At 42.5% G+C, this 26,911-nt stretch overlaps 1 protein-coding gene across 1 annotated transcript in view; it reads left to right on the plus strand.

Annotated features, from left to right (window-relative positions):
- The window catches only part of LOC137353168 (ryanodine receptor 1-like), a 535,610-nt gene that overhangs the window by 76,409 nt on the left and 432,290 nt on the right, over positions 1-26,911 (plus strand). The window contains exons 5-8 of the mRNA XM_068019216.1: positions 3,328-3,402; positions 9,664-9,742; positions 16,818-16,930; positions 19,262-19,361. Coding sequence (XP_067875317.1) covers positions 3,328-3,402; positions 9,664-9,742; positions 16,818-16,930; positions 19,262-19,361 — 367 coding nt within the window. The remainder of the gene's footprint in view (positions 1-3,327; positions 3,403-9,663; positions 9,743-16,817; positions 16,931-19,261; positions 19,362-26,911) is intronic.

Consider the following 26,911-nt stretch of genomic DNA (forward strand, 5'->3'; position numbering starts at 1 on the left):
AAAATTTGGGTGTTTCATCTTGATCTTGATATTTTCATGGGTCTATAATTCTGTCACTGGGATAAAGAGTTGGTTTTAGCAATGCAAATATGATAGATCATAGTATTTAAATCTGAACTGTACAAAACTATTTGAAGTGAAATAAGCTAATTAGTTATAACTTTAGTGATTTCTCATCTATAATCTTACGAATTATTTTTTTACCCTGTATAATTAATCCCATGTAAGTTATCACGGGCCCTATTTTAACATAGTTATGTCCATCGGCAAGCGTGGCTTGATGATCTATCAAGCCATTTTTATTTTACCTTTAAGCTGCCTTTGCATCTGTTTCTTTACAGACAAAAATTGCTGACATCAGGAAGGCTATAAGCAGAAACTCAATCAGGCAGAGATTGTGTCTGTTTGGCAGATTGCTGAGTAAATTCATAGTTTAATGGAGAACTGGTGTTAATGTTAAAGAATTTTAAATGAAAATATACCCAAATCAGTTCACACCGTATCTATATGTGAATTCATTGTTTTCTCCATGACTGCAGAAGCATTTGAAAATGCCTGAATTTGCTATAATCTTTTATTTTTCCAATGTTCAAGCTCCATGTATGGTAGGATATTAATCTTCATTCACTAATGATTTGTAAAAGGAGTTTCTTGAAAGGGAGAGCCCCTGGGTGATTTGGCTTGGTGGATTGCAGGCAATATCCTACTGTATATTGGGCTTGAAGTATAAGGAAGACTATACCAAAGGTAGGTAGTCTGTAATTTCTGTGTCTCCTACTGAATAATGCCTCCTGTTTATGGTGTGCCCTGGTCTAAATCCAGGTGCAATGTTCAAAACTAAAATGTTGTATTTGGCAGATGTGCCGCATTCAATTTGCTGAATATCAACATGAGATCGCCATAATTTGGAATATTTATCTTTCTGTATAACACTGCTGCCTTTCTTGATGTGTTGTGTTCTATGATATAAATATATGGAAAAAAGTTGTATTTGGAGAAATGGATATGGAGAAATTATTTTCATGACACATTCGGCCTTCAGCTTGCCACACCTTAATCCTCTAATTTCCCTCCGAAGTGAGTTTACAGGACGATTGATTTGACGGGTACAGACTGAACCATTTATTGAGTCGAAGGCAGAGTTTTAATAGGTTCAAGTTCCATACTGACCTCTAATTATCCAAAACTTTGGTCAGATTGATTCATTTTACTTTTAAGTATATCTGCTATTCTTTATTCCTTTTTAGTTTTGTTTGATTTTTTTGTGTTTTACACCTCTTAATCTTATGAACTGAATAATATTATAAATTATGGTTTGTAAATTGGATAGGATAATTTGAAGGAAGATAATTTTAACTTCACACTAGGATTAACCAAGTGTATCCTCAGACTAAGTGCCCATGTAGTAAAATGGGAACTGGATGAATATTTAATTCAGTCCATTAGGAGTGTGGAACATATTGACTGTTAACTAAGTTTGAAGTAATTATGTTTATGATAGCTGCATGTTCCAATCCGGGCTTTTTCCCTAGACCCTTTCCTCTTGCGTACAGTGCCGATTGTTTTCAAAAACAGACTTGTATCGTCTGTGAACTGAAATTTGTATTATTATGTATGACACAAATGGAATAGTTTTACATTTTGCTATGGGTTAATGATTACCACTTTATCAAGATATGATGTGCCAGAGATCTGTGTGGGCTGCACGCCATGAATTCTTGTCCACTTTCAAATACAAATTACCACACTGTCAAGCTATTGCGTTCAGGCTAAAAGTAATAGTTACGTTTATTTGCAAATAAATACAGCCAGTGTAATATTTGACTTGTACAATGCTTCAAATAATTGAAAAATAAGAGTCCAAAATCTTCTCGGGTTCCTTTCAGGATCATCTAACTGAATCTCAGATGAACGTTGCATGATGAGGATGTGTGTGGAGCCTCATTCAAAGCCACAGGCTGAAATTTAACGCCTCCTCCAGGGCTACGAGGTGGGGTGTGGGGGTGGAATGGTGTGGTGGGGGGAAATCATGTGGGAGGCGATGGGTGCTGTGTCCAACACCTACCCACTCCCGCTGATATTTTACCAGCGGCAGCAAACAGTCTCCCTGCCTCAGGCCAATTGAGGGCCTTAAAGTGGTTAGTTAATTGCTGTTTAAGGACCTCTTGCCGCCACTAGTATTTTACCACTAACAGACAGGCACTTGAGCACCTGAGGAGACCGCTAGTAATACATGGCCTCTTTGTGGACTGCAGGGGTCCCTTCTAATTAGGCATCCTGTGCCCCACAAAAGGCCCCTACAGCAAGGACTGCCCCCGCTAAAACTACCCCTCGTCCTACTCTCCAAGGCCCCCTTGCCGGGGCCTAGCCAATTGTCTCCAGCGAGGTCTGATCCCTATTTATCTGCCTTTCATTCTCCTCTTGCTGGATGCAGTCACAGCAGTGGCCACTGCTCCCAGTAGCGCTGCTGGGACTGAAGTGCTGCCGGCCCTCTGTTTGGGTGGCAGCTCTTGGAGGCAGGACTTCCTGCCTCAGTGGGGTGGAAGCCCCAAACAAGGCCAATTAAGGGTCTGGGCCACACAAAATAGCAGCGTGGCTTCCAGGCCCAGCGGAGGCGGGCTCACCCCGACTTTTCAGCTGGTGGGCAGGGCCATCCCCATAACATTTGTGTGGAAACAAGCAAATGGAACTAAAAGCTTAAGCTCCCAGTTCTTATGGTCTTCCAAAGACGTAGTTCCTTTGATCAAAGTGGTTCTTTTCAGACAGTCATGAGATTAATAACTCTCAAATAGGGTGTGAATAAGAGTCGATAGGCAATCTCTTGAGTTGTTTCCTCTTCATAAAGCTATGTATCTTGGAATTTTGATTGGTATAAGATTCCTATGATTGCTAAACAATATAAAGCATGTTGTCCTCTCTCCAGTCGGTAGCATTGCATACATTAACATTTCAAGGACTTGAGCTAGCTTCGGGTACAATTAATTTATGTATACAGACAACAATAGCACTGAGAGGAACCTGCTAGCTAAGTGGCTCTTCTATTTCTGTCTGCTTCCAGCCCAACATGCTGTTTTCTCCAGACAGCTTGAGGGAAACTTAGTATATTCTTTACCCCAACTATCCAGTCAGTGGGATTTTTTTTAAAATTCAGTTACCCTGGATCCAATCTTTAGATTACAGTAGCTTTTATCTAAAGTCACATTAATAAATAAAAATATGCTTTGTTGCAGAGCATATATTAGGTTTAATTATTTTCACTAGTATGTTCGTTTGGGATGTCAAGTGTTGATTTCTGAAACTGATAATGTTTGCCTTTTTTATGTGCAGTCTTCTCAAGGAGGAGGTCATAGAACCCTTTTATATGGTCATGCTATTCTACTCCGACATTCCCATAGTGGCATGGTAAGTAATGGGAATTTGGGAAATTATTTTTTTAAAGTTACATTTTATCTTTATTTTAATCACCCTTGAAATGTTTTGCCTTTCTCTAAACAGCTTGCAAAAGGCATGGTGAAATGCATTAATCGGTGGGCAGAAAAACAAGTGGAGTGACTACCTATTGCAGTGTCATTCCTCAGCAAACTGAAACATTTTATTTTTCACAATATCAAGACTGCAATGTGAGGCAATCATTATATGTTGGCTAGGTATTACTGTTAAGACCTCTTGTGAAAAATCAGCCAGTCTTCTGGCTCACCCATCTTTATAATAGGAAATAGAAAATGTGCTAAGGTCTGACTTCATCTGCTAGGGATGCTATTTCATCAGTAGAGCTTTTTCCAAGACAATTAGGGGCATCAGTTAATGAATTATTGTAGTATTATAATATTACTTTCATATTATGCGAAAAGCTTGTAATGGCATATATAGTTTGGCTATCCATTTGATGGCCTCCTGAGATACTGAAATGAAGTGCTTCCTGCAAAACAACTTAGTGGGCAGGTTGATGTGATACATTCCATGCTCTGGAATGTGTGGCCACAATTGCACTTCGGGTCGTCTCTCATCTTCCACTTGGGGAGCAGGTGGGCTGCATCATTTATGGTCTATGTGGGTTGATGATACCCTACATATGGTCTCCCTGTGTGCGCTAGTTTATCGAGAACTATCCAGCTAATATCATCAAGAAGATGACCGAGCACCCGAAAGTGGCCTCCCAGTCTAGAAAGCATGAAAACATCAAACATGTCAACTAAAGTTCCATTACAGGACCAATCAAGAATTGTAGTAACATATAAGGAAAAATATAAAATAGATATGAAATTTCATAGAGTACATTTTTATTGTGGCTTGTGAGATGGAATTGAAGGAAGCATTCTCCCCTAAACATAAGGTCATTTGCTTAAATGTCTGCCAACGTTTCTAATGGAAATGTTGATGTAAACCTGTCATGCTATAATCACATCGTCTTTTCTGTCACACCTCAGTTTAGCTTCTTAGCTTGTACTGCAGGCAAACTCTAAGCTGTGAAATTCAGGTCTTTAGCAACTGTTTTTTTGGTGCTTATGGGAGCTATTTTGTCTCCAAAATGACGCCTGTGGTACACGTGCAGGGAACATCTGCTGGAAGTTTGCAGAGTAAGACCTATCATGATGCCAATCGGCATGTAATCCTGATTTGCCGCTAGTGCTGTCATTTTGGAGCTTAATGCTCCAGCTAGTGCCTTCTCTTAAATATGCAGAGTGGGGCATGCATTCAGCAACAGGGAGGAACCCCACAAGTGCTACTTCAAGGGATAATCAGCTACTTTCAGGTTAGTTACTGATTTGATTTTTACTGGCACTTGCTATGATTGTAGAAGTGTTTCATGGGTTGTAATTTCACATCAGGGAGGAGGCACCGCCCACTGGCCAAAACGTCAGGGCGCGCCAGCCTCCGAAGCCACTCTGTTTTACATGGCCCAGGCCGTTAATTGGCCTCGGGCGGAAATTCCACCCTTCTGAGGCAGGAAGTCCCATCTCCAAGAGCTATCAGCCAGCAGCTCTTCAGTCCCAACAGGAGCGGTGGCCACTGCTGGGACTGCACCCAGCGAAAGGAGTAGCAACGGAAGAAGCCCCAGAATTGAGGTAAGTGTTAGGGTCTTGCTGGGGACAGTCAGCTGGGCCCTGGCGAGGCGGGGCTGGGTAGGTATTGTCAGTGGGGGAAGCTTGTGCCGTGGAGGGGAGGGGGGCCCTCCATGGGACACAGGGTGCATAATCAGGTTGGGGTCCCCCCCCCCGCACAGCCCGCAAGGAGGCTACCAGGTTTTACTAAGCGGCCTCTTGAGCTGCTGAGCCATTCGCCCGCCACTGGTAATATACCAATGGAGGTGGGAGAAAGCCCTTAAGTGGCAATTCATTGGCCATTAAGGGCTTTAATTGGCCTGGAGTAAGTTCGCCGTTTGTCACCTCCCCCTGCCACTCGTAAAATTGCAGCGGGGTTGGGAAGGCGATGGGAATGCACCGCTGCCTCCCACTCAATTTTACGCCCCCTCCAGCCCGCTCCTCCGGGTGGCATAAAATTCAGGCCCTGGTTTCTGGAGTTGCTGAAGTCTACAGCGCGTGGTGTGGTACTTAGTTGAGGACTTCATCCTAAATTCAAGGATTCTGCATAAACCATGCAGAGGTTTGCATCCCCCTTGGGGACAGGAAGAATGAGCCAAGGCAAGACAGAGGAGCCAAGATGCTGGAAAAGGAGATTGAGAAGGGGTCTCAGCAGGAGGCCATAACCGCTCGGGGAGCTATTCTCCTGCCTCAACCTCAGTGCGGAACAATGTGCCAAATGTCTCTGCTTCACTAAGGAGGTCTGCATGGATATCTTCCACCTGCTGCAGCTACAACTGCAGCCTCAGAACAGGATGAGGACAGCGTTGCCAGTGGCTGTGAAGATGTCTGTGATCATGAACTTTTGTGCTTCTCACTGCTTCCAGGCTGGAGCAGGTGATATTTGAAACATCTCCGAGTTCACCATCCGCCGCTGCATAAGAGAGGTCACTGAGGCTCTGTATTCCAAGAGAACTGAATACATTTCATTTTCTCTTTCCAAAGAGAAGGCGGTAGAGCGAGCATGCAGCTTAGTGAGTATTGCAGGCTTCCCTACGATGTGGGTGCCACTGAATGCATATACACCAGTTTGTGGGCACCACATACCAATTCTATCAATGCCCGATATCCTGGCAGCAGTCATGATGCTTTCATTCTGCAGCAGTCTGTGTGCCAGCTAAAGGCCTGCTTAGGTCGGGAAAAAGAACCCGACCCGAACACGACCGATCCAGAGCAGACCTGAGCCAAACCTGGCCTGAGTCCCTCCAATTTCTCCCTGAGCCTGACCCGACCATCCCGTTACTTACCTTCTGACTGGGAAGCTCCACAAAGCTGCAGCGCATGCGTGATGACGTCATAGTGACGTCACTCGCTCACTGCGCAGACTCAGTTTCATCCCGGACTCCCAGCTCAGCTATGTTTTTTTATTTTTAATTCTTAACAGCAGAGCACTTACCGTGTGCATCCGGCTCGACCCGATCCGACCTGGACTCGGCCTGGCCTGACCCGAGCCCGAAAGTCGAATCCGGAAGAGGGGTCTGACCCGCCCCGAACCCGCCGCATGTCATCGGATCCCGTCGGGTTCGGGTCAGGTTGCAGGCCTTTAGTGCCAGCTGTATTTGAGCCACCATGATAAGTCAGATAATGAGTATATTACAGGGAGCCTGGCGCGAAAGAGGCTGGTTGCGTTCTCCCTTCCTCCTCCCCACCATCCTTCTCCTCCTCCCCCTAATTGCTATCGAGCTGATGACAAGGGCTGTCCCCTCATGATGGCGCGGTTGTGCAGCATGTAGCATACCAGCACAAATCTTGACACGTGCTCTGCCGCGTATGCAGAGTTCCTTTAGAGTGGTCCAGGCAGTGGAATTGTGAAAAGTCTGCTCAATAACTATTTCGTGTGGCAGCATACTGCCCATGTGCGTATGGGTCGTGCACTGTAGTTGTGAGCCATGTTGTCAAGGATAGACCTTGTCAACCATTAGTCACTCTCTGGTTTGTTGTGGTGGTTTGCTGCACCTGCTTCTGTTGTCTATTGCAGTCTGAAAGGAGCCAGATGCAGTTCCAGCGAATGCAATCCCAATTCCCCATACACTAGCAGTCTTACAACCTTGCCTTCCCTCTGTTACTGACTATCAGACTGTCCTCTTGACCACAATGTTATAAATAAAAGCTACCACCAAACAAATCTTTTAAACTAAATTTATAAATCGCACCAAGCCATATTGCATACAAAAGTCAACTAATCACCCTTGTGCATTTCCTTAGTGCCTGTCTTCCATGTTTCTTTGCCTGTCCTGATGCTCTTCCACAGTTCAACCCCAGTAGCTGCAGCATGGCTGGTGGAAGTCTGCTGACTTTAAGTTGGGGAGACTGCAGATAGCTTTGCAGGATGACTGAGCAGCTGTGACCCAGAAGACCCAACTTCAGATTGCACCACCTCAGCATGGGCAGTAGCACTCTGAGTTGGTTGGCTGATGGGTAACATCAAGGGCAATTTTGCAGTGATGGGAGGACAAATGCTATCATTTTGACGAAAGTAGGTTGGTGTTCCACTGTACCACTGCCACCCCCCTGAAGTGACGCCTGAGCAATCTTAACAATGTGTTGGAGGGCAGATTGCTGGACTCCTATTGCCCTGCAAGCCTCTTTGAACATGCTAAATGTAGATATAATGGCAGCGGTCTGAGCTTACATGGCAACGAGCTGAACTGGCATGACTTCAGTCAGCTTCCGCTGCAGCACCCAGACTTTGGGTGGCTTCTGCTTCTGCTGCAATGGAAGCTGAGACATCGGCTATCAGATGCTACATCACGGATGAATCTTCAGGTGTTCTCATGGAGTTGACCACTGCTTCCATGCTGGAGAGGATGGGCTCCAAACTCTGCACAAAGCCCAAGTTAATGCCAGACTCCTCCATCCTCCCTTACAGTGACTGCAGGCTTTCTGGCAGGCCTGCAAATGCACTTAGTATTTAAGTGTGCATCACCGTCAGCCTTCTTCTGTAGGCCACCCCATTGAAGCAGTTATCTGAGTCCACTGCAGCAGAACCCATGTGCAGCCTTGTCCTCTGGTGAGTTAGGACCTGCAGGCCCCATTTCACCTTTGTCCTGACTGCAGCCCACTCATATCTGGTGTCTCCCCACGTGCAAATTCCACCTGTAAGCTGTCCTCTAAAGTATGTGCTGTGTCAATATCTGAACTGGTGGCTGCGAGTGTGACAGCGGGTGACAGAGTAACTTCTTCATCACTGTCTTCCTGCTCTTCCACCTCTTTCTCTTCACTGCCTGGCCAGTTGCTATTCTTGGGTTTCTGAAAGGAGAACGGCACAAGGGTGGGTATGTGTTGAGGTGATGTGTGGAAAGCAAGGGGTGCATGCTTACACCATCTGCAGCTTGTAAATCAGAAGATGAGGGAAAATGAAATGCGAGAGGAGGATTAGGTATGAGCATAATGTTGTTTTTGATGGCTTTAGCCTTGCTCCTAGCCACATCCTAAGTCATGGCTGTGCCAGTGATTGCAAGCACTGTGTCTCCCTGGGGTAAGCATATGCAGCCATGCCTGTCCCCTGCCGGTTACATGCTGCTATCTCCGGCTATGTGCCATCTTGTCCTGCAAGTGAGAGGGAAGTATATCAGTTGAGTGGAGTGCAAAATGTTTTGATGATGTGGCTATCATGCAGTGTGTGCATGCTGTGAGATGTGCGTGTGAGGCTTACAGCAGTGCTAAGTGTGGGTGAGGTGAGTCTGTGAATGTTGAGTATGAGGCCTGATTGGTAGAGATTGTTGGTAGGTGAGTATTGGGGGTTGACTCCTGGCATTGACCGTCACAACTATCTGGTTCTGCTGCCTTCTGAGAGTTTGTTTGGAGGGCCTCTTGGACCCCTGTGGATAGATGACACCTCTCCTCCTATCCAGTTCCAGTGCACTAAGGTCTCCAGTGTAGCATTGAAAACTCTTGCACCCGATGTCTGCCATGTTGTGCCATTCCGGTGTCTTTCATAGGTTAAACCAGTTTTACAATGACTTACAGTACCTGTGGCAGCCGAAATGCATCTCCATGTTAAAAGGTGCAAGCTGGCTTGAATTCATGCCAGTTTTTGACAGTTTTGCGCTCCCTATTCAGGCATGTAGCCACACACCAGCGCACTTAGCACTGGCTGCCTGCTAAAATCATTTAAATAAGCAGGCAGCACAAAGTTTGCCATGACCTGCGTCGGAAACTATAGCCATGGGTTAATTGTATATAATGATCCCTGTGCCTGTTTCGGGGGTTCACCAATTTTGCTGCCCATGCTGCAACCAACACTACTTGTCTGCTTCCTAAAGTTTTCTAAGCAACTCTAAATAGTAACATGAAATAAAAGTGTTATCCAAAAATAAGTACGGAATGGTTTACTTTAAAATTGAAACTGCATTATGTTTGCCCTGGTCCAACTACCTTCTTTCTTCCAATCTTGTTCCACCTGAGGATGACACTTGGCATTGTGGTGTCTTTTAGAACTCTTACCCCTTTTGTGTAGTTTTATTTCTACCTTAGGTTCTGTTAATAGGGTTATAATTAAAAAGCTTAGAATGAGAGTGGACTTAAATTTTCAGTATTTCCATGATAGTAGTCATAACCCTTATCTTCATTTTGCTTCCAGTATTTATGTTGCTTGACAACCTCAAGGTCTTTGACAGACAAATTATCCTTTGATGTTGGGCTGCAAGAAGATGCTTCAGGTATTTTTGAAGAAGAGCGATGTTTTAATTGGTTGTTTTATATACTAAGGAGTAGAATTTCTTTGGGAAGGCAGTTTCCTTAGTCTTCCACCATAACTTTGGCAGCAAATTAGCTGCTTGCTCTGTGTCTCCAGGACTTCTGTAGTCTCTTATCGAAGTTACAGTGGGAGATTAGGAGAAACCTAGTGAAAATGACTGGTAGTGATATTTATTTGCAAAAAAGTAAGGGAAAATTAAAGTTTTGAATTAGACCTAATGTTTTGTTGTCAAAATATATTCTGGTAATGTTACTTTCAGGCATAAAAGCAATATTTATAAATGATTTGTGGTAGTCACGTATAAATTTCAAACCTGAAAGCCATGGGCTTCTATTTGTAATGAGGTCTGCGTTCTCTTGTAAAAAGTAGTCTGGAATTTGCGAGGTTTTTAATGACGAGCTATCAGTATTCGGTGTCATTACCCCTCTGAATCTGACCACAGCTTCAGGAATTAGCCTAAACGCAGATTAACACAATATTCCTGAAGTTGAGGTTTGTGATTCACTACTCTGCCACAGGTTGTGCTGTGGAACGCATCGCTCCAGAGCCAATTACTGTCAAGAACGTCCCCTTTTTCACTCTCATATTGCTGTTAGAAACCCCATAGAAAGTGACGCCTTGTTCACTGAAGTGTAACTTTTTTTTAATGGAGATACTGCTGAACAACTGATCTGGCCCTGAAAAATAATTTTATATTTGTGGGATATTGTTAAATGTCTCCATCATGATTAGTTACGAGATTTAAAAAAAATGATTTTTAATAAACACTTTGTTCATGATAATTCAACTTCTTCCTTAATCCCATGGATGTTCCAATCTTTATTTTGCTGTCTTTAAAAATTTTTTTAAAGTGATTCGGTTGTTGCTGCTTTTCATTTCCTGATTGGCTGTCTGAGAATTCTTTGATGTGATTGGCTGCTTGGACAGTTTGATGATATCAATGCAGTTCCATGCTGAGAATCCCCATTATACTATGCTACTATTAATTGCATGTCAAAGAGTCATTTACGGCACAGAAGGAGGCCATTCCGCCCATCGTGTCCATGCTGGCTCTCCACGGAGCTATGCTGTCAGTCCCACTCCCCAGCTCGATCCTCATAGCCCTGCAAGTCTATTTCTCTCAGTGGCCCTACAACTTCCTCTTGAAGCAGTGATTGTCTCCACTTCCACCACCCTTGTGGACAGCGAGTTCCAGGTCATCACCATCCACTGCATTTAGAAAGAAAAGTGCTTCATCATATTTCACCTGTACCTTTTGCCCAAAACTGTCAATCTGTACCCCCTCAGTTCTTGTACCATTTGTTAATGGGAACAGTTTTTCCTTGTCTAACTTATCTAAGCCTGTCATAATCTTGTACACTTTTATTACGTCTCCGCTCAATCTCATTTGTTCTGAGGAGAGCAAGCCCACTTTTTCTAACCTAACCTTGTAACTAAAATCCTCTTTCCCTGGAACCATTCTTCTAAATCTCCTCTGCACCCTTTCAAGGATCTCACATCCTTCCTGAATTATGGTGACCAGAACTGGATGCAGTACTCCAGTTGGGGCCTAACCAGAGCTTTATAAAGGTTCAGACTAACTTCCCTGCTTTTGTACTCAATGCCTTTATTTATGAAACCCAATGTCCCATATGCTTCACTAACAACTCTGTCAATATGTCCTGCCACCTTCAAAGATCGCTGCACATGCACCCCCAGGCCTGTCTGTTTCTGCACACTCTTTAGAACTGTGCCATTAAGTATATATTGCCTCTCCTAATCTTACTGCCAAAATGCATCATTTTACATTTGTCAGAATTAAATTCCATCTGCCACCCGCAGTGGTCCCAGCACCGACCCTTGGGGAACACTACTGTCTACTATCCTCCAGTCTGAAAAGCAACCACTTACCATGACTCGCATTTTACTGTCCATAAGCCAATTTTATATCCAATTGGAAACTGACTCTATTCTATGAGCTTCAATTTTGTTAACCAACCTTTTGTATGGTACCTTATCAAATGCATTCTTAAAATCCATATAAACAACATCCACCGCATTTCCTTCAACAACCTTCTCTGTTATTTCATTAAAATATTCAATTAGATTTGTTAAGCATGATCTGCCTTTTACATAAATCCATGCTGGCTATCATTAATTAGCTCGAATCTCTCGAAGTGTCCACTGATATTTTCCGTGATTATAGTTTCTAAAACCTTACCCACCACTGATAAACTAACTTGCGTGTAATTGCTTGGAATGTCCTTGCACCCTTTCTTGAACAAGGGTGTCACATTTACCATTCTCCAATCCTCTGACAACTCACCCTCCCCCACCCAGTATATAGGGAAGACTGAAGATTATGGCAAGCCCTTCTGCTATCTTCATCACCACTTCCTTTAGCAACCTGAGATGCAAGCCATCCGGACCAGGTGACTTATCTACCCTATGCAAGGCCAATCTTTTTATTACCTCCCTCCTCTCAATTTTTATCCTTTTCATTGCCTCTATTCTCTCTGCTTCTACTGATATGTCAGCCTCCATTTCCTTAGTGAAAACTGATACATAGAGTCATCGAGTTGTACTGCACAGAAACAGGCCCTTCGGCCCATTGTGTCCGCACCAGCCATCAAGCCTATCTAGACTGTTCCCATTTTCCAGCACTTGTCCCGTAGCCTTCTATGCTATGGCGTTTCAAGTGTTCATCTAAATACTTCTTAAATGTTGTGAGGGTTCCTGCCTCTACCACCCCTTCAGGCAGTGTGTTCCAGATTCCAACCACCCTCTGGGTGAAAATATTTTTCCTCAAATCCCCTCTAAACCTCCTGCCCCTTACCTTAAATCTATGCCCCCAGGTTATTGACACCTCCGCTAAAGGGAAACATTTTCTTCCAATCTACCCTATCTATACCCCTCATAATTTTGTATACCTCAATCAGGTCCCCACTCAGCCTTCTCTGCTCTAAGGAAAACAACCCTCGCCTATCCAGTCTCTCTTCATAGCTGAAATGCTCCAGCCCAGGCAACATCCTGGTGAATCTTCTCTGCACCGTCTGTGGTGCAATCACATCCTTCCTATAGTGTGGTGACCAGAACTGTAAACAGTACTCCAGCTGTGGCCTAACTAGCGTTTTATATAACTCCATCATAACCTCCCTGCTCTTATATTCTATGCCTCGGCTAATAAAGGCAAGTATCCCATATGCCTTCCTAACCACCTTGTCTACCTGTGCTGCAGCCTTCAGTGATCTATGGACAAGTACACTAAGGTCCCTCTGTACCTTCTAGGGTCCTGCCATTGTATATTCCCTTGATTTGTTCGTCCTTCCAAAATGCATCACCTCACAATGGATTAAATTCCATTTGCCGCTGCTCTGCCCATCTTACCAGCCCATCTATATCGTCCTGTAATCTAAGGCTTTCCTCCTCACTACTTACGGCACCACCAACTTTCGTGTCATCTGTGAATTTACTGATCATGCCTCCTATATTCACTTATTCATCATTACAAAGTACTCGTTCAGTATATTAGCCTTGCCCTGCGCCTCTAATCATATCTTACCCGCTTTGTCTCTAATAGGCCCACTCCTCTTACTGTTCACTTACTATTTACATGCTGGTGGATGATCTTTTGGGTTCCTTTTTACATTGACTGCCATTTTATTTTCATATTCTCTTTGCTAGTCTTATTTTCCTCTTCACCTCCCCTCTCAACTTATTGTACATTGCCTAGTTCTCACTTGCTGAGTTCACCTGACATGCATCATACACCTTTTTTTTTGTTTCATCATCATCTATATCTCCCTCATCAACTGAGGAGCCTGGTTCTTGGTTCCCCTGCCTTTCACACTTGTTGGAATTTTCTAGCCTGTATCTGAAGCCTCTCTTCCTTAAAGATAACCCATTGTACCGATACAGCTCTTCCTGCCAATTTTTGCTTTCATTTTACCCTGACTAGATCCCTTCTCACCTCATTGAAATTAGCCCTCTTCCAATCTAGACATTCTACGTTATTTTGTTCCTTGCTTTTCTGCATTACTAGTCCTTATACGATGATGACACTTACCCAAGTGCTCCCCCACAGAAACTTAGTCCACTTGGCCCACCTAATTTCCCAGCACCAGATCCAGCAATGCCTCTTTTCTAGTTGGGCTGAGAACATACTGTTTGCACAGTTCTTCTAAACGCATTTTAGAAATTCCTCCCTCTCCTTACCCTTTACTCTAAAAATTATCCCAGTTGCTATTTGGGTAATTAAAATTCCCCAGTGTCGCCATTCTGTAGTTCTTGCATATATCTGTGATTTCCCTGCAGTTTGCTCCTCTATCTCTCATTATTTGGAGGCCTATAGAATACCCCTAGTAGCGTGATCATACCCTTTTTGCTCCTCAACTTCAACCAAATAGATTCTGTCCTTGCCTCTTCAAGGACATTCACCCTTTCCAGCACTGCAATGCCTTCTCTAATCAAGAATGCCACCCTACCTCTTCTTTATCCTTCTCTATCTTTTCTAAACATTTTAATATCTTTTTATATTATGCATCCAGTCCTCCATCATTTTTAAGCCACGCTTCCATTATTGCCACTACCTCATATTTCCATACTGCCATTTGTGCTTGTCGATCACCAACCTTTTTCACCACGTTTTTTGAGTTTACGCACATGCATTGTAATCCTGGCTTTGCTTTCCCCGTAGTCCTTCTCTGTCCAGTCCCATCTAATACAGAACTGCTGCCTTCTCTAGTACTGTCTAATGCTCTCACTGTGACCCCACCTAATACTTTGCTATTTCCAACTCTAGTGCTGTCCGTCTCTTCCAATTCTCTGTTCACCTTCGTATTCCTTTCGTGTGTTATCTCCTGGTTCCCGCACTCCTGCCAAGTTACTTTAAACCCTCCCCAGTAGCACTGGCAAATCTCCTCTCAAGGAAATTCATCCCAACTCTGTTCAGGTGCACTCCGTTCGGCCTGTACAGGTCCCACCTTCTCCAGAACTAATCCCAGGGCTCCAGGATTCAAAAGCCCTCCCTCCTGCACCATCTTTCCAGTCACGCATTCATCGGCACTATCCTCCTATTTCTATACTCACTTGTGCGTGGTCCTGGGAGTAATCCGGAGATTTTTCTTTTGAGTTCCTGCTTGCTAATTTCTTTCTTAACTCACTAAACTCTTTCTGCAGGACCACATCCATCTTCCTACCTATACCAATGTGGACCACGACTGCTGGCTGTTCAACCTCTCCCCCTCAGGCTGCTCTGCAGCCGTTCGGTGACATCCTGACCCTGGCAACAGGGAGGCAACACAGCATCCTGGATTCACGCCTGCCGCCACAGAAACGCCCGTCTGTTCCCCTGACTATCGAATCTCCTATCACTAACACATTTCCAGTCTTCCTCGTATCCCCCGATACAGCTGAGCCACCCTTGGTGCCAAAGCCTTCTCTGACTGCACTCCCCGGATGAACCATCACTTTCCTCAGTACTCAGAACTGAATACCTGTTGGAAAGTGAGATGCGCTCAGGGATCTCCTGCACTACCTGCCTGTTTCTTGATTGTCTGGCGGTCACCCATTCCTTCTTTTCCTGCATACACTTAAGCTTGGGGTGACCACATCTATAAATGTGCTATCCACGAAACTCTCAACATCACAGATGCGCCTCAGTGACAGCAGCTGCTGCTCAAGTTCCAAAACCTGGAGCTCAAGCTGCCGCAACTGATGACACTTCCAACACCTATGGTTATTCAGGACCCGAGAAGTGTCCTGGAGTTCCCACATGGCACAGGCTGTGCACTGCAGAGGTTGGAGCAGCCCTTCCATTCCTTTATCTGTTCGATAATAAATCTTGGTATTACAACTAAATCCTGCTAGTAATAAACCCTCTCCTACTAATACTAATAACCTTACCAACAGGAATAAACCTTACCAATAGTAATAACAGCCTTACTACTGCTAATAATAAACTTAACCAATACTGATCTACCTTACCACTATTAACACACCCTACTAATACTAAAACATTGCCAATAGTATTAATAATCTCGCCAATAGTAATACACCTTACCAGTAGTAATGGTAATAACTAAGAAATACTCCCAGTCAATATAATAATCTTTACTACTATTAGTAAGCCTTACTACTGCTAATAAAACCTTACAATTACTAAAATTACCCACGTTTTGAAAGATAAATGAGAAGAATACCAACCAATCAACTACCTGTTTTCCTGTGACGTCACACTTCGATTCTTTTTTCCCTTTCAGAATGCGATCGGCCTGTTCTGGAGCCACAGACTGGACTGACTAGGATAGCTCTTTTAAATTTCTTGCTGGTCTCACTATCTGTCCTTGGCAAGAGAGTTTTTGTTCTCACCGCAGAGATTGCTAGATCTCTCAGTAAAGTCTGGCCCGGGTATAAAATTAAAACCCCACCCGGGCCCGACCCGACCACAGCCAACCCGAGCCCGGGTCCTTTAATTTTTTTTGCGCCCAGCCCGGCCCGACCCGAATATCCTTCGTCCATTCTGGCAGCAGGCTGTTCCTGCAGCTGCAGTTGTGGGGAATCACGGGTAAGCCTGATCCCATGGCTTCCCAGAAGCAGCACCGTCCAGCCCCACCCGACCCGAACCCGAATGCTGGACTTGGAATTTCGACCCGACCTGACCCAAACCCAACACGTAGTGGGATCTAGTCGGTTTTGGGTCGGGTAGCCAGGCTTTATCTTTCAGTACTGCTTTCTTCGAGGTTAATGGCAAATGCCATTGCTTCATTGGTGACCGTAAAGTCCTGGTCATCGTATGTGTCCGATCATGTTTACACATTATAAAGGGGGCATTAGTAAGGTGAATATCTAACTACTTTAATCTTAATATCTCAGAGAAAATTGAAATGGGTGGGGTGGGAGGAGTGTGAAGATTTCTGCTTTTTTTCAAATCCTTTTTTCAAAAGAAAGGATGGGCTCAGTTTATTCATCAATAAATTTTTCAAAGCATTCAGTTAATACGCTGTAAAACTAAAAGAGAATTCCCACCATGAAACTAATTACTCATGTGATATGTGCAGGAGAAGCTTGCTGGTGGACCATTCATCCAGCCTCCAAACAGAGGTCTGAGGGTGAGAAAGTACGTGTCGGTGATGACCTCATCCTTGTTAGTGTTTCTTCTGAGAGATATCTGGTAAGTATATGCTATTTTTAAACTGTTCAGAATTCAGTAGAAAGTAAATCTCTGAGGCAATTGCAACAATGTCTTATTTATTCTGAGTGTAAAGTAGAAATGGCTAACACAGTGGTAGAAATTTGAGGTATGTGAACATATGTGTAATAAACATTTAGAGATAATAAACTGGAAAAAGATGCTTGGATCCCCAGCAGAGTTTAGGACAGTGATTCAAAAATTTCATTTTTTATATAATTAGATTTTGCTGTGAATGACACTGTAATGCTATCATGTTTATAATGTTGTCGTGAGGTACAAAAAAATCAAAAAGGCTAATGGAATGTTAGCCTGTATAAATATAAGTACAAAGTCTTGGTTAGACCATGTTTGGGGTACTGTATACAGTTCTGGGCATTGAACTTGGAAAAAATTTATTGACCTTTGAGGAAGTGCAGTGCAGATTCAACCGAGTGCTACTAGGGCTCTAAGAGATTAGCATAAGAACATAAGAAATAGGAGCAGGAGTGGGCCATAAGGCCCCTCGAGCCTGCTCAGACATTCAGTGAGATCTTGGCTGATCTGATTTTGGCCTCAACTCCAGTTTCCTGCCTGTTAATGACTCAGCCTTCACAGCTCTCCACAGTTCTTCCTCCACAATGACGTCCTGGCAGCTGTGACCACTTTTTATTTTTGTAATTCCTCAGACGGTGCCTCCATCTTGAGGTGCCCTCTTGTTCTCCTGCTTTCATTGACAGCGCTCACCTCTCCCGGCAGGACTGCCAGCCACACATAACATAAGAAATAGGAGCATGAGTCGGCCATTCAGCCCTTCCTGAGCTTCCAGAGGTGACCTCTTAATTGGCTGCCACCTACAAAATCTCTCGTGGGGCCCTATTGCTGGGGTATTTGGGTTCTTGACTGCATTTCATCCCGACCCAGGAACAAAAATCTAGTCCTAAGGTCCTAAGTGTGGTCTCGCAAATGTCCTATACAGTTGTAGCAAGACTTTCCTACTTTTATACTCCATCCCCCTTGCAATAAAGGCCAACATTCCGTTTGCCTTCTAATTACTTGCTATACCTATATGCTAACTTATGTGTTTCATAACTAGGCTTGTATTGCCTGGAGTATAGCAGGTTTAAGGGGTAATTTGATTGATGTTTTTAAAGTTTTGAAAGCAGTTGATAGAGAAAAACTTTTCTGTTGGTGCAGGAGTGTAGGACAAGGGGACATAACCTTCTCGTCAGAGGCTAGTCATTTAGGAGAGAAGTTAGGAAATATTTCTTCATGGTAGAAGTGTGGAACACTCTCATTTATTAAAAAAAAAATTAGATGGCAGCTGAATTAATTTTAAATCTGAGATCTTTTTTGAGACAAGGATGTGAAGGGATATTGAACTAAGGCAGATGAATGGAGTTGATATACAGATCAGCCATGATCTCACTGGGGCTCGAGGGGCTGAATGGCCTACTCCAGTTCCTATTTGCATATCTCCAAAATAGTTTAATTGGTAGCACTGATCTAAGGCCTATGCACTGCCTGTAATTACTTACAGGGATTTTCTGATTTCTTGTCATAGCAGTCTACCAGAAAATTAAACTCCATTAATGTTGGATGGATTAAAACTTGCTGATTGTCTAGCTGCCTACTAAATATTGCTAACACGGTACATTTTTAATTGTGGTAATCCAAAAGATAACTGTTAAAGATTTATTTTGTAATCTATGTCACTACTTTAATGTAATGGAAGTAATTGACTTTGTGTAGTTCTTGGGGCTTTCAGGAGATTGTGAAGCAACTTTATAGTCTTTATAGTAATGCCAGCTTCAATATTTAATAACATTGTGAAAGTAAGTTGTGTAGCTCTGGACCATGGCACACAGAAGATTCATTGTTTATTACTAGGGTTGCTCGATATGAGAATTAATTCCTCTCTCAAGTGAAGTGTCCTGTGGTGTAAACCATAGAAAATGTGATGCTGCTAATTTCTCTAAGTAGTACAGTGGCGCAGTGGTTAGCACTGCAGCCTCACAGCTCCAGGGACCCGGGTTCGATTCCGGGTACTGCCTGTGTGGAGTTTGCAAGTTCTCCCTGTGTCTGCGTGGGTTTTCTCCGGGTGCTCCGGTTTCCTCCCACAAGCCAAAAGACTTGCAGATTGACAGGTAAATTGGCCATTATAAATTGTCACTAGTATAGGTAGGTGGTAGGGAAATATAGGGACAGGTGGGGATGTTTGGTAGGAATATAGGATTAGTATAAAATGGGTGGCTGATGTTCGGCACAGACTCGGTGGGCCGAAGGGCCTGTTTCAGTGCTGTATCTCTAATCTACCCTCTTTTTTTCTCACAGCATTTGTCTTATGCCAGTGGAGATTTACAAGTGGATGCCTCCTTCATGCAGACACTTTGGAATATGAACCCTATCTGTTCAGGCTGTGAACTAGCTGAAGGTCAGTAATGAAATGTAACATGTAATCAGTTACTGAACTAACTAACACTTTTAAGATTAATGTTTTAATCCAATGGACTAATTGGAACTACTTGGTTACCAAGCCAAGAAACTTGTTCAATTTTTTTTTACAGCAGAACACAACCAAATATATTTTGATGGCCAATGCAATTGAGAAAATATTTTATCTTGGGCTGTGTAAAGTATAATATAGATAAGTCAAAAATGGAAGCAATGTCTATGAAACTTTTTTTTTAAAAATTCGCTCTGGATTTTTACTGACTTTCATGTACCGATCATTATTTTGAAATCTCTTGGGTTACATAATGTTTTGGAAACAAATAGCACAAGGCATCCAGATGTTGAGTGGCACTATTTTTATTCTGACTTTTAAAAAAAGTGCTACTTGGAGAGAATTTTTAACTGCCAGCAGAAGAACCGTGGATGCTTTGTTGAAAATGTTGGCTAAATTAGGGACAGTGCAGCTGCTGGGTTAGTTGACAGTGCTGTAATTACTTAGTTTAAATCCACCCACATTGAGGTTATAATGGGAATCATGACTGTGCTTAAGGATTATTACTGAATGCATTTGGAAGTTTTGTTTAATCACATTTCCAAACACCTGTTCACACGATTCATAAATAAAAATAATCCTTGTAACATTATAACATTTGCTGCTGATTCCAAGCTGTATGACCAAACAACAGCCGTATGCAGATTGATGCTAGTCAAACGGGTATGAACAATTCAGCAAACTTACTAATGATAAATGGATGATACTGCGAATAAATATAATGCAAACTCAAAACTAGTACACATCTTGAAGGAGTATCTCTTGATAAATCTTGAAAAGAACTTGAGATTGATTATTGAATATTCAATAAAAGTATGAAGATGATGTAAAACTATGATCAGCAATGCCAATTGAGAACCAAGAAGCATCTCAATGCGGTTGATTAAACAAAACAAATATTTTAACCTTGTGTTATGATCCTACTGTTGTTTGGGGGGGAATATGCAGTGTGTCTTTAAGTCAGCAAAGGATCAGTACTGCTTTAAGAACAAACAAGCCTCAGGAGTTATCAAGAAGGTGCATTCTGGTTGCCATTGGATACAACCCTACAGAGAGGGAACCAACCAATTTCAACTATTGCATCCTGGTTGCCTTGGACACAGCCACTCAGCGACTGAAGTTAAATATACAATATTACGATTAACTTTTGAAACTAGCTGAAAAACTGGCTTTTGACAGACACAGACTCAGACTGCTGCCAGCATGTACTGAAGGAAATAGGAGAGCTCTCCCTCGGTTTATTTAAAACCTATTTATTATACTCTCAGAATTCTGAAACGTCAAGCCAGATTGATTTTTAAAAATAAAACAAATTGTTGATCGGTATTCATTGTTGGAAAAGGAAGAGCAGCACTTCGGCTGATGAACTAGACTACTGATTGCCCTACTGTTGAAGAACTTTTTTTTTCCCCCATCGGACGGCTGCGAGGACTTCAAGCAACCTTGGACAGTTCCACATTGGAAGATTCCACTTTGGCAGGAGCGTAAATCTGCAAGGACTTTGTTGCATTTTTAAAAATGTTGTTTATATCTTAGTAGTGTTTAAGAACTTAGTTTTCTCTAATAAACAGTTAATTTGTTGATCTAAAGATACCTGGTTTGGTTTGCCTCATTCGGGGGTTAATAGATGGCTGTGGCTTTCTTTAATTTGGAAAGTTTAAGTGATATGTTAGGTGATCTGTGGAGTGGCAGAACTGAATTGACAGTGCGTTGCTCCCACCGCAATCAGATTCATATATTTTTGGGGCTTTGTCTTGAGCGGTCATAACATATTAATTGGGGGCTCCCAAGCGATTGAATCATATTTTAATCAAGTGGTTCGTGTCTGGGATCAGAATCAAACTAATTTGGAAGGCTTGCATTTGGAATCATATTAACTACTCTGGGCTAACATATTTAAATTGGGGTCTTGCATTTGGTATCATATTTAATTGCTCTTGCGTTTGGGATCATACCAATTGGAAACTTGATTGTTGGGATCTGAATCTAATGGCAATTACAAAGGGAAAAAAAACAAGTCTTTTGTAGAATAAGGTACAGTCCCCCCATTTGTAATGGCATTAGTGGTTGCAGCAGAGTTTTTGGGAAAGCAGAATGTTTCCCTGAGTGACTTGATAACTTTAACTAAGAACAAATTAAAAGAATTCTCAGCGAAATTGGGGTTGGAATTAAAATTGGGTGCAGAAAAAGCAGAGATAATTGACATAATAGCCGAACATCTGGAATTAGTAGAAGAAGATGATGATGAAGGGCAATACGAGGAACAAGAAAGTAGTAGGCTGAGAGTGATGCATAGTATTGGCTAGGGTTCAGTTACAAATGAAAAAATTGGAGGCGGAAAAAGAATTAAGAAAGCTTGAATTGGAAAAAGAAAGGGAGAAAGAGAGAGCACTTTGCAGAGAAAGTGAAAGAGAAGAGATGGAACTAAGACAAAAGGGTAGGCTTAAATCCAGGGAAAATTTGGGCCAGGAAGAATCTGAATTTAGCTCAGGACCCAGAGAAAAATTGCTTAAATTTATACCAGCTCTTCCTAAGTTCGAGGAAAGGGACGAAGCGGCATTTTTCATATCTTTTGAAAAAATAGCCAAACAGATGAAATGGCTGAAAGAAAGCTGGGCACTGCTTATGCAGGGCAGGTTGGTAGACAGAGCTCATGAAGTTTAGGCATGCTTCCTGAAGAGGCTTCTGCAAAAAAGGCTATTGCTGCATATGAGTTAGTTCCTGAAGCGTACCATCAGAAATTTAGGAACTTATGGAGATTGGCTGGGCAGACATATCTAGAATTTGAGAAGGTGAAGTAAATTACTTTTGACCATTGGATACGAGCATTGAAGATACAAAACCACATATGAGAACCTTAAAGAACTGATACTCTTAGAGTTTAAAAACTACATTCCTTTAGTAATGAGAACTCATATACCTGTAAGTTTTGAAAGCTAGGCAAGCAGTGGAAATTGCTGATGATTTTGAGCTGTGAATAAGCCAACCTATTTTGTTCGTCACCCCTACAAACCCGAGAAGGATAGAAAGTGGGAGAGTGAAAAGAAGGCAAGTAGCCGGGGACAAGAAGGAACAGCTGGAAATGCCCCAGGATCACCACCTCGGGTCAGAAAAGAAGGTGCTGAGGGTAGAAGTGAGGTTCGCAAGCCAAAGTGTCATCATTGCAACAAAGTGGGTCATCTTCGTTCAGAGTGCTGGAAATTGTGAGGTAAACCCATAGGACTTGTTGGGGTACACAAAGCTAGTGCAGAGGAAAGAACTCTGACTGAGAGTATAGCAGACCAGGCTATAGCTTTAACGACAGCTATGAAACCAGATACTAAAACTAAAAGGAGTGTTAGAGGTTAAGAATAAAATACCTGAGAGTTATAATGAATTTCTGTCAAAGGGGAGAGCAACTCCATTTCCTGTAAGTGAGGCAGGAAAACCTATCATTATACGCAGGGACACAGGAGCAATCCAAACACCCTTGCTGGGGAAAGATGTAACGTTTCCACCAGAGAGAGCCTTGAACGCTAAAGTTTTAGTTAATGGAATTGACGGGGAGTATATACCCATAGTTTTATATAAAGTATGGCTAGAGAGTGACTTAATATCTGGGATAGTTGTCCAGAGTTTGCCAGTAAAGGGAATTGATCGACTCCTAGGAAATGATTTGGCTGGATCAAAAGCATCAGTTTCTCCTATAATTACAGAGGAACCAAGTGAAATTAAGGAAACTGAGCAATTACAGGAACAAGGTCTATGAATATTTCCTGTGTGTGTAGTCACCTGAGCAATGGCTAAACAGGATCCATTGTCGATGGGAAAAGGGGCACCACAAATAGATAGCCAAGTATCTGAAACCTTATTTGGGTATTTAGATAGTCCAAATGAGATGTTTAACAGATTGTCTATTATTGCAGCACAGCAAACTGATACAGAGAAATACTGAATAGCACAGATGGCTCTGTCAGAAGCTGAGGTGAAAGGTGTTCCGGAAGACTATTATATGGCAAATGGGCTTTTGAGGAGGAAATGGAGACCTCCTCATAGACTTGCAGACGAAGACTGGAAAGTTGTTGAACAGGTAGTGGTACCACCTGAATATCGCCAAGTATTATTAAGGTTAGCACACGACATTTCTTTTGCAGACCATAGAGGAATTTGGAAGACCAAATCACGCGTAAGCCAACATTATTAGTGGCCAGGTCTTAGAATGGATGAGAGACAATTTTGTAGGATGTGCCATACCTGTCAAATGGTGGGAAAACCACAATCTACCATAAAACCAGGGGATGAAGTATTAGTGTTGTTACCATTACAGGGAGAACCATTAAAAGCACAGTTCAGTGGCCCATAAAGAGTGAGTAAGGTAGATTACTTGATTGACCTCCCTGATCACCAGAAGAAGAACCGGTTGTGTCACATCAGTGTGGTCAAGCAATATTATTGGCGGGAGGAGGATAAACCAGTACAAGTATGTCAGGTAATCGGGACTGTTGAGAAGGAAAGGGAAAGTGAAGATGAGGCAGAAGCAGCTCTAGGAAATTCTCAGATTGAACCTCCAACGGTCACATTAGCAAATACAGAATGGCTAGGAAAATTAGACAATATGCTTTTACACTTAGAGGCAAAACAGCATGAAGACCTAACCAGGCTTTTCACAACGTTTCAAAAGGTTGGTAGCGATAAGCTGGGATGTACAACCTTAGCCACACATGATGTGGGCATGGGGGAACCATTCCTTTAAAACAACATCCTTGCCGCTTGGGTCCAGACAAACAGGCCTAAGTGGAAACAGAGGTACAATGCATGCTGAAGGGCAGCTTAGTTGAACCTAGTCAGGACAGCTGGAATTCGCAGGTGGTCTTGATGCCTAAACCTGGTGGGTCGGCTCCAACTTGCATAGACTCTAGAAAAGTAACTGCGGCAAAGAAGGCAGACTCCTATCCAAATTCTTATTTAAAGGACTGTATGGACAGAGTGGGCAACACAATCTGTCTTAAAGAGACAGATGTGTTGGAGGATTTTTGTCAAATTCCTTTGACACCCCAAGATAAGAAAAAAATCAGCTTCTGTTACATAGGACAGGGTTTTCCAGTGTCAAGTAATGCCACATAGGTTAAGGGGTACTCTAGAAACTTCTCAGAGAATAGTAAACCCAGTAGTGGTCAGTGCTGCTAGCTGTGCAGTTCACCTGGCTGAGGTGATGGACAACAGGGACACTTGGAAGGAAAACACAAAACAACAGGAAGACTATGCTTGGAAATTTGAAATGGTTAATTGGGACAACCTTTTGAAAATTTAAAGCCGAAAATGTTCTGATGGAACTTGTTGCTGTAGTCCTAATATTTTTGAAAAGTGTATATCTGTAAATGCGGGGAAAATGTGTTTTTTTTCCCAAAAACTTCTTTTTGCATTGTAATGAAACACATTTCAGGAATAATATTTCATTCTGCCAGGGTGGAGGTGGGGGGGGGGGGGGGGGGTGGAATATGCCGTGTGTCTTTAAGTCAGCAAAGGATCAGCACTGCTTTAAGAACAAGCAAGCCTCAGGAGTTATTGAGAAGGTGCATTCTGGTTGCCATTGGATACAACCCTACAGAGAGGAAACCAACCAATTTCAGTTAGTGCATCCTGGTTGCCTTGGACACAGCCATTCAGAGACTGAGGTCAATGTTGCGATTAACTTTTGAAACTAGCTGGAAAAACTGGCTTTTGACAGACACAGACTCAGATAGCTGCCAACATGTATTGAAGGAAATAGGAGAGCTCTCCCTCGGTTTATTTAAACCCTATTATACTGTCAGAATTCTGAAACGTCAAGCCAGATTAATTTTTTTTTTAATTGTTCATCGGTGTTCATCGTTGGAAAAGGAAGAGAGGCACTTCCGCTGCTGAACTAGACTACTGACTGTCCTATGGTTGAAGAACTTTTTTTTCTTATTGGACAGCTGCGAGGACTTCAAGCAATCTTGGACTGTTCCACATTGGAAGATTCCACTTTGGCAGGAGTGTAAATCTGCAAGGACTTTGTTTCTTCTTGTTAAATGTTGTATCTTAGTAGTGTTTAAGAATTTAGTTTTCTCTAATTTGTTGATCTAAAGATACCTGGTTTGGTTCGCCTCATTCGGGGATTAATGGGTGGTTCAATTTGGCTGCGGCTTTCTTTAATTTGGGAAGTTTAAGTGATATGTTAGGTGATCTGTGGAGTGGCAGGACTGAATTGACAGTGCGTTGCTCCCACTGCAGTCAGAATTATATATTTTGGTTGGGGGCTTTGTCTTGAGCGGTCAGTCGTAACACTTGTGTAGATCAGTGATGTGGTCTTACTTAGAATGGTGTAGTCATATTTACAATACTGTTTGCAGTTTCAGATATCCTACTTTTGAAAGGATACTGATGATCTAGACCGAGCTCAGAGAAGAGCAGTAGAGATGCTTCTGAGACTTGGTGCTTTAAATTATGAAAAGACCTTCAAATAGCTGAACAAATTTTCTTAGAGAAAACAGAAGATTGAGACAGCTCACAACCCAGATCTTGAAACCTCTGAGAGTGTGTGTCAAAAATTGAGTGTTCTTTTCCTCTAGATTTCTTGGCTTAAAAGGAAGCTTCTTTTAATAGTGATGATACAATATTCAAAATGGCTTATATCAATGCAGCCAGTAGTTTTGTTCTTTTGGCTTTGAGAAATATATAAGAAAAATGCCAATCAAATCAGCAGAGTTATTTACAGCACGGTAAACAGTTATCAAGCGTACCATTATGGATTTAACTGTATATCAGAGTTTGGTGGCTGTATGGATCTAACACTTTTGCTGTACCAGTTAGAAATGGTTTTGCTTGGCTGTAATAGATGCAAAGGCAAGATTCAGCTGTATTGGTTGGATGTCTGTCAGGTGGCTACTCTTGTTGCAGAAAACATTTCTCCATCTTGTTTTAGAAACTTTGTAAAGCCAATGAAAAGACCTCAACTGAGAAGTTTGTCTATCATGAACTAGCTCAAAAGTGTTAAGTTGTTTGAATGGCTTCAATAACTCACCAGTCAAACTCTCCACTTGGGAATGCCTTCTGCAATGCGACCTATGGGATCATCAGAAAACAAATATTTTTAGACGATTCTGCAAAATGGCATCTGAATTCTGATTAGAAGGTGTCTAAGCCAGGAAAGATTAGAACTAGCTGTGTGCACTTGTGTCCTTGGTCAGTACTTTTCCTAGATCAGAGACCTCAATCAGAATCCAAGACTGCAGATTAGTCTATAGTGTAATACCAAAAGGTGGAGAATGAGCTAGATATGTACTGCCTGTTGGTACTTGAAAATTGCATTGGACTCTGATAGACATCGCAGGACCCCAATTTGCATTGGCTAATGAGCCTCCCAACTGTTTTTGCTGGGTGATTGAGCTGCCCATTTCAAGGCGCTCATTAAACTGGTGGAGAATCCAATGACGCAGGGAATGGGCTGTAAGTGCTGTGTTGCCATTTTCATTGTT

Source organism: Heterodontus francisci, chromosome 40 (genome assembly GCF_036365525.1).
Source record: "Heterodontus francisci isolate sHetFra1 chromosome 40, sHetFra1.hap1, whole genome shotgun sequence".
Lineage (NCBI taxonomy): Eukaryota > Metazoa > Chordata > Chondrichthyes > Heterodontiformes > Heterodontidae > Heterodontus > Heterodontus francisci.